The sequence below is a fragment of the Vicia villosa genome, linkage group LG5 (assembly GCF_029867415.1).
Source record: "Vicia villosa cultivar HV-30 ecotype Madison, WI linkage group LG5, Vvil1.0, whole genome shotgun sequence".
NCBI classification, from domain to species: Eukaryota; Viridiplantae; Streptophyta; class Magnoliopsida; order Fabales; family Fabaceae; genus Vicia; species Vicia villosa.
In genome coordinates this window covers 67443541-67451564 of record NC_081184.1, presented here as the reverse complement: position 1 = coordinate 67451564, position 8024 = coordinate 67443541, and the positions used below count along the sequence as shown (strand labels likewise).

The 8024-nt window shown below is 39.0% G+C and overlaps 1 protein-coding gene across 1 annotated transcript; it reads left to right on the top strand.

The window, feature by feature from the left end:
* The first annotated feature begins 6450 nt into the window (after positions 1 to 6450).
* LOC131604783 (uncharacterized) lies at positions 6451 to 7821 on the top strand. Its single transcript, XM_058877202.1, has one exon. The coding sequence runs from the start codon at positions 6451 to 6453 to the stop codon at positions 7819 to 7821; it is 1371 nt and encodes a 456-aa protein (XP_058733185.1).
* Positions 7822 to 8024: the final 203 nt, after the last annotated feature.

Genomic DNA, 8024 nt, shown 5'->3' with positions numbered 1-8024 from the left:
GGCCTTCGACCCAGGAGCGATTTTGCTAAAGCGGTCGGTATCGAAACCCCCTCCACACTGGACGATTTCCTCAAGAAAGCACAAGCGTACATCCAGTACGAGGAGAAGGAGACCGCGAACTCCACCCGAGACTCAAGGCACAGAGAAAGTGCCAAGAGTTCTAAACCAGAAGATCCCTCGACATCTCGTCGAGGAGGGGAGAAACGGAGGGAGGAGAGGCCCCGTGAGTCTAAGGAGCATAAAGGCCCGATAAGTCGCTTCCACGACTACACGCCCCTCAACGCTTCTCGCGAGCGCATCCTGACGGACTGCGCAAACGCCGAATTCAAGCAAGCCGGAGTTCGGTATCCGAGGCAGACGCAGGCGAAGCCCGGTACCGATAAGAGCAAATACTACAGGTTCCATCGCAACCACAGTCACCTAACCGATGACTGCATACACCTCAAGGACGCCATTGAGATACTAATCAGGGACGGGCACCTGAAACAGTATAAAAAGAAGGAATCACCCAAAAAAGAAGCAGCTTCGACCTCCAAGGTCGAAGAAGAGAAGTCCACGGATCAAATCTATATGCCCGTGGCACTAAGCATATCAAGGCCGGAAGACTTCCTACCTCCGGATAACTTTATATTCCCAGGATTGGACGCCACTCCTAATTATTTGGCCGCAACTAATCGATGGGAATCCTTCCCAACTGCCATGGTCATCTCCGGGGGAGGATTTTCGAAGTGCACCATCGGATCAATAAAGAGGCGGTTCGACGATCTGATTCGAACAAGTTCCGACCTGGGAGCCACGCTCGATAAAGCGGAAGGGAAAACTCATCCGTTATCATTTTTTATGGAGGAGCTGCCCGGTGGATCTCCTAACGCCCAGATCCCTCTCCTGATAAGAGCCCAGATGGCCAACTTCGACGTTAGGCGCATCTTGGTCGATGAAGGAAGCTCGGCCGACATATTGTATTCCCAGCTATTCAGGACTCTCCAGCTCAACGAGAGTCACCTGACTCCTTACCTCGGTTCCGACCTCCAGGGATTCAATGGGTCGACCGCAAAACCATGGGGATATGTCGAACTAATAGTCACTTTCGGAGCCGGCGAGACAGGCCGATCGATCAAGGTCCAGTTCTTGGTGGTCGATTGTCCCTCCCTCTTCCAGTGCATATTCGGGCGCCCAGTGCTCGCCTCCCTGATCGCAGTACCTTCAACTGTTCATCTTAAGATAAAGTATTACACTACGGATAAGAAGGTCGCCACCTTGCACGGGGACGTGCAAGCCGCCCGCCGCTGTTTTGAAGCATCATCCAAAGGCCTTGATTCGATCGTTAATCAAGCTCGGACATCTACCAAGGTCGATCTCTCACAGATTTCACATAAACCAGAGCCTCTCCCCCACGTCGATACCATCGACCTCGACAGCCGCTTCGAACCTGAAGACCTAGTCGAGAGGAAAAGAAAAGGGAAGGCTCCCATGAGCGAAGATGAAGAACGCAACACCAGCTGCCCAAAGGATCCCTCGACTCTCCCTATGCGACCAATTCCCGATGGAGAATTCGAACTAGTCCCCCTCGGGGACAACCCAGAGAAGGGCGTCAAGATCGGCAAAGACATCCCTCAACACGCTCGAGACCAACTCAGGGCATGCTTGAAGGAAAATGTAGACCTCAACTACAATATGATGGCCCAGACTCGACCCCGAGGTCGCCTGTCGCCATCTCTCCATCGATCCTGCTCAAAAGGCTGTAGCTCAACTCATAGAGAGATTTATGGAGTAGTTTTCTCGAGATTCAGAATTATGTGCATTTCGTACATTGAACCCTTCAGGGAGTTTCATGTAAATTTCACTATCAAGTGAACCATACAGATAAGTTGTTACAACATCTATCGTGTGCAAATTAAGCCCTTCATGTGCTACAAGGCTTATTAAATATCAAAAAGTGCTTGCATCTATTACAAGTGAGTATGTCTCATCAAAATCAATTCCAGGTCTTTGCGAAAATCCTTGAGCGACAAGTCGAGATTTGTATCTCACAATTTCATTATTTTCATTTCGATTTCTCACGAAAACTCATTTGAAACTAACTAGCTTCACACCTTGAGGTGTTCGGACTACAAGTCCAAAAACTTCTCTTTCTTAGAGTGAGTTTAATTCTTCTTCAATTGCTTCTTTCCATTTTGCCCAATCCTCACTTTGTCTACAATTTTTAATAGACGTTAGTTCATGATTCTCTTTGTCATTTATCACATTTAGCGCTATATTGTATGAAAAAATATCATCAATGTCGACTTCATGTCGGTTCCATTGTATTCCATTTTGGACATATTTTATTGAGATCTCTTTATTTTCATGAGTTTCAGCTACCTGGTCAATCTCTTCTTGAGATGAAATGTTCATTATGTCTGGAGATTCTTTTAGATTTCCAGTATACTCACTTGGGCCATCTTTATTCTTATCTCCCTTTTTTGTTCGAGGATTTTTATCTTTGGAACCGGTTGGTCTACCACGCTTCAGGCGTGGTTGAGACTCACTGGATTGTCCAACCGGGATATCCCTTTTTATTGGAGCATTTGCAGTTGGTATATATGATTTAATCACACCTTTTGGATCAGTGAATTCATTTGGTAGTTGATTTGCTAAGCTTTGCAAGTGAATTATCTTTTGAACTTCTAGTTCACATTGTTTCGTTCGAGGATCAAGATGAGATAATGATAATTCATTCTAACTGATCTCTTTTTCCAACTTCTTATTCTCTCCCCCCTAATGCTAGAAAATTTGATTCATCAAAATGGCAATCAGCAAAACGAGCAGTGAATAAATCTCCGGTTGTCGGTTCAAGGATTTTATAATAGATGGAGATTCCTATCCGACATATATTCTAATCCTCCTTTGAGGACCCATCTTAGTGCGTTGTGATAGAGAAATTGGCACATACATCGCACATCTAAAAATCCTTAGATGGAAAATATTAGGTTATTTACCAAAAACTTATTCTAAAGGGGAACAGGTGTTATAACTCGTTGGCCTGATGCAAATCAATGTTGCAGCATGCAAAATTGCATGTTCCCAAGTAGAAACCGGGAGTTTGCATCTCATAATAAGATGTCTTGCAATCAACTGTATGCGTTTGATAAATGATTCTGCAAGTCTATTTTGTGTATGAACATGTGATACTGTATGTTCAATGTCAATTCCAATAGACATACAATATTCATTAAATGCTTGAGATGAAAATTCTGCAGCATTATCAAGATGTATTTTCTTGATAGGATAATCAGGGAATTGAGCTCTTATACGAATTAGTTGAGCTAACAATCTTGCAAACGCTTGGTTGCGAGTTGACAATAAAATCATAAAATATCTAAATGGTCCACATGATGGGTGTATTGGCCCACAAATATCACCATGTATACGCTCTAAAAAACTGATATATTCATTTTTAGTGTTTGTAGGTGATGGCCGAATTATCAACTTCCCTTGCGAGCACGAGTTACATGAGAAATTATTTGATTGAATAATTTCCTGGCTCATTAATTGATGGCCATGGTTGTGCTCGTGTGCATGGCCGCGGCCGTGGTCGTGCTGATAATGTGTTATGAAATATAGAGAAGAGAAAAATAAAGGGAAGAGAGAGAAAGATAGAATGATTCTGTATTTTTATTCGGGATAATCGTATACAATGAAATAGGTCCTATTTATAGGACAACGTACCAATAATATAATAAATACAAATTGATTAAATAAGAATATTGAAAGACAAATCATCCAATTATTCATAACAAATTTATTATTATTATTATTATTATTATTATTATTATTATTATTATTATTATTATTTTAATTTCGTCCAAAAGAAATAGTTTTCATCCATAACCACAAACCCACGAAGTCATTACCACATTAATATATATTTTTTCTTTTGAAACTATCAAGCGATAATTTTTTAATTATGAAACTAACTAGCTACATAAAATTAAAATATTCTTTAGTAATGTTACTTAATTTGAGTTCAAAATTTTCTTCTTATTTTATTTTTACATATATCAACATGTTAGAATGGAAAAATTAAATATAGAGATAAGCTGTGGTTTATTATATTATTCACTTGACAATAAATATTTAATACTAAATATTTGATATTTGTATGTTCATAAATATTTACTATAATACACATTTTGTTAATAATAAAATAAAAAATATACTCATTCAAATCTATTTCCATAAAAATTGGAAAAGAACTCATTCAAATCTAATTCCATAAAAATTGGAAAAGAAATATCACCTTCAAAAACGTTTTCTTATATTTAAAAAAGTTATAATAATAAATTAATAAAATTAAAATACTCATTAAAATCTATTCCCGGCAAAACTAGACACAGTAATAACTAATTTATTACATTATTAAATAAATTAGAAACATATTTTGAAAAAAATTATTTAATTTATAAAATAATAATAATAATAATAATTGTAATAATTTATTAATTAATAATGATGATTAAGTTAAAAAAAATAAAAATTCCATAATTCCAATCAACATTGATTTTCTTTATAAGATAATAATTATTAATTATATAAAATTATTATTTATATGAAATGTCACACAATTCAAATAACAACTCCCACGTCTACGAGAAAAAAGACAAGTTTTGCAAAATAATAAATGCTTATTAAATACAAATAAAAAACAACCCCACCACATAATAACCTATACAAATGGCATAATTATATTGGATGGGTAATTTACCCTTATTTTTGAAAGGGTAACCTAGTCCTCACCTTCACACAGATTATCTTAAACCTCCAATGATCGCTGCTCATATTCAAATTCAACAAGAGTCAACATCAAAATCTTGGAATACCAACTTAAGAGACAATCTCATTAAAGATGGTTTTGGTGAATCAAACTCAACTTTTGATCAGATTAAGAATTTAGTGGAATCTATATCCAACAATGATGATGCTTTTTTCATTATGACGATTCTCTAATGGATTATATTATACCGGAGCTAATGAAGCATGGAGCTAGAATTGGTTCTAACTATATTCTTGAAGTGCCTTCATGCAAGGAGAAGCTAAGCATAATCCAAGATCTTTTAGAATAATAGGATCCAAGCTTGTCAGGATTCTGAGGAAGCCATTGTGAAGATTTGTGTTTCGGAGGCTTTCAAATATAAACATATACCCTTATGAACATTTAAAAATATTGGTGTTTGTATTGATAGGGATTTCCAATTTTTGTTATCAATATCACCCTACTCTTATAAATAGATGATAAAGAGCTCTTAGTCATAGATATACATGAAAAGTCCCGTTGCTCTACAACAAATTCTCTTATTCTTAACGCAAGATTTATTCTTTTTTGTTTTGAAGTTTATGTTTTTACACATTAATCTCAAATTTGACTCGGATTCAATAACTTTCCCGGTTCTTGACAGATTGAGCCGATTTTTTATATTATTTCCCGGTTTTGACATAGTGACAGTTTTTAAAAAATATTCTGATCAAAACCAAATCTAACTGTGCTGTTTGTTTTGAAATGGAAGAAGATACGGTGGTTGAAGGAAGAGGATAGTGGTGCAAATCACCATAGTGCTGACAATAGTCCTTCTCAGGCGCGTGAGACACAAGCTCCCCAAGGAGGGAGTGTTACTACGGAAGATGCTAGCCATGTGGTCCCACCAAAGTCCAACGTTCAACTTTCGCAGGGGACAAGCATTAATGGGAAATCATTAGCTCATAAAATGGTCTTTGACGTTTCCTCATTGCATTCATTCTCCAATCATAGCCAGATTGTAACCGCACCAGACAAAGTTTTAATTGCTCACCGACAGCCAAATGAAGAGTTTAATGATTATGTTTTGGAACCTGTTCGGGACCCCACCAAGTCTGGCCCACGTGATGACTCCTACCCAAATGCCCTCACTTTTGTCCCTACCACTACCCATAATGTCCCTACCTTGTCACCCACACCATATCTCTTTAGTGCTACTACCAATAACATGAACACACTTATTCCCCCTAATAATCATGGTGTGTCGGCCATAGGGAGTTCTCAACCAACCAATGTTGACTTTGCTTTGCCACCCACAAAAATAACCGTGCCCAATTTGATTACTAGTGAACCCATGCAGTTGAATAATACCCTCTCGAAACACCATCTAAAACTCAAACAAAAATCTGTTCTCACTAAAACTCATAACACCAAGCCTCATAAACCCAATGCAACCCGTAAGTATTCAACCAGTCCCGCCATCCCCCCCCCCCCACAATACAGTGTTCTCCCAGCAGTGAATTCAACCTTAGTACTACACACTCCAACAACTCTTTGGAGTTGGTGCAGACAGAAAAGAAGCGGAGAAGAGATGATGATGTCGTACACGGGGAAAAGACGAATACAGAAGTTCAGCATTTTTTATCGGCAAGTCCTGGCAGCCAGGACTGCCGGGATTAATGAAGATTCTAAGTTGGAATTGCCGGGGCTTGAGCAACCCGAGAGCGATTCCTAATTTGCGGGCTCTGGCTCATCGACACCATCCTGACATTATTTTTCTTTTAGAAACTCTAGCTAATTCTCAGAAACTGAAACGTGTTCGTGTATCTCTTAAATTTGAAGCATGCTTATCGGTAGATGTAGTCGGTAGAAGTGGTGGCATTGTTGTTCTATGGAATAACAGTAAGAAGTGCAGTATTCAGAACTTTAACAAAAACTATATTAACATTCATGTGCAAGATGCTGAGAGAGGTGACTGGAGGCTCACGTGTTATTACGGTTTTCCGGAACGGAACAGACGAAGGCAAGCTTGGAATATGATTCGCGAGTTACATAGTATGTCGAATTTACCGTGGTGCATTATTGGAGATTTTAATGATCTGCTGTCTCAGAATGATAAAAAAGGTTTAAATATTCATCCGCACTGGTTATGTTCTGGCTTTCAAGAAGTTGTTACTGAGTGTGATCTCACTGATATCCAGTTGGAGGGCTATCCTTTCACTTGGACTAAGAGTCGAGGAGCGGCGAATATGATTAAGGAAAAGTTGGATAGAGCTCTTGTTGATTCGGTTTGGCTACAGTCTTTTCCTTCTGCTACATTAACTAACCTTGTGGCATCCCATTCGGATCATAGCCCTATTTTTCTTTGTTGTGATCCGGCGAAAAGTCGGGATAAGAGGAGAAGCTTCAAATTTGAAAATTGGTGGCTTAAAGAAGAGGGGGTGGAAGAAGTGGTTCATGAGAGCTGGAATGGGGTTCTTCAACAGCCTGTTGTTGGTAAAATAGCAAGTTGTGCTACTCATCTTGATTGTTGGAATATGTTACGCATACGGCAGAATAATGAGGAAAAAGACCGACTCCGTGCAACATTGGAATTATTCCGAGGGAGTAGTGAGCCGGTTGCTGTAGACCAATACATGGCAGCGCACAATGATTTTAATAGAGTGCTTATTCGGGAAGATACTTATTGGAAACAACAGGCAAAGACTCATTGGCTTCGTAATGGTGATCTCAACACTAAATTTTTCCATAGGTCCGCGTCTATTCGGCGTAGCTTTCAGCAAATAAAAGTGCTCACAGAAGATGGGGGTGATGAAATCCGTGATCAAGAAGGTATATGTGGAATTGCGAAAAGATATTTTGATTCTTTGTTTGAAGCGAGGGCAGGAAGTTATGAGATGATGTTGAATTTGATTCAACCGGTTATCTCTGATAATGACAATGAGATACTCACAGCCCCCATTTTAAAAGAAGAACTATATCAAGCGCTGATTCAGATGCATCCTGATAAGTCCCCTGGCCCGGATGGTTTTAATCCGGCGTTCTATTAGAATTTTTGGGAGATTTGTGGGGAGGATATTTTTCTTGAGGCAAAGATCTGGTTAGAAAGAGGTTATTTTCCGGATACGCTTAATGATACTAATATCTGTTTGATCCCGAAGTGTGGTAATCCCAACAGCATGAAGGATTTACGTCCAATCTCTTTATGTAATATAGCCTACAAGATTGTTTCCAAACTTTTGGCTAATAGATT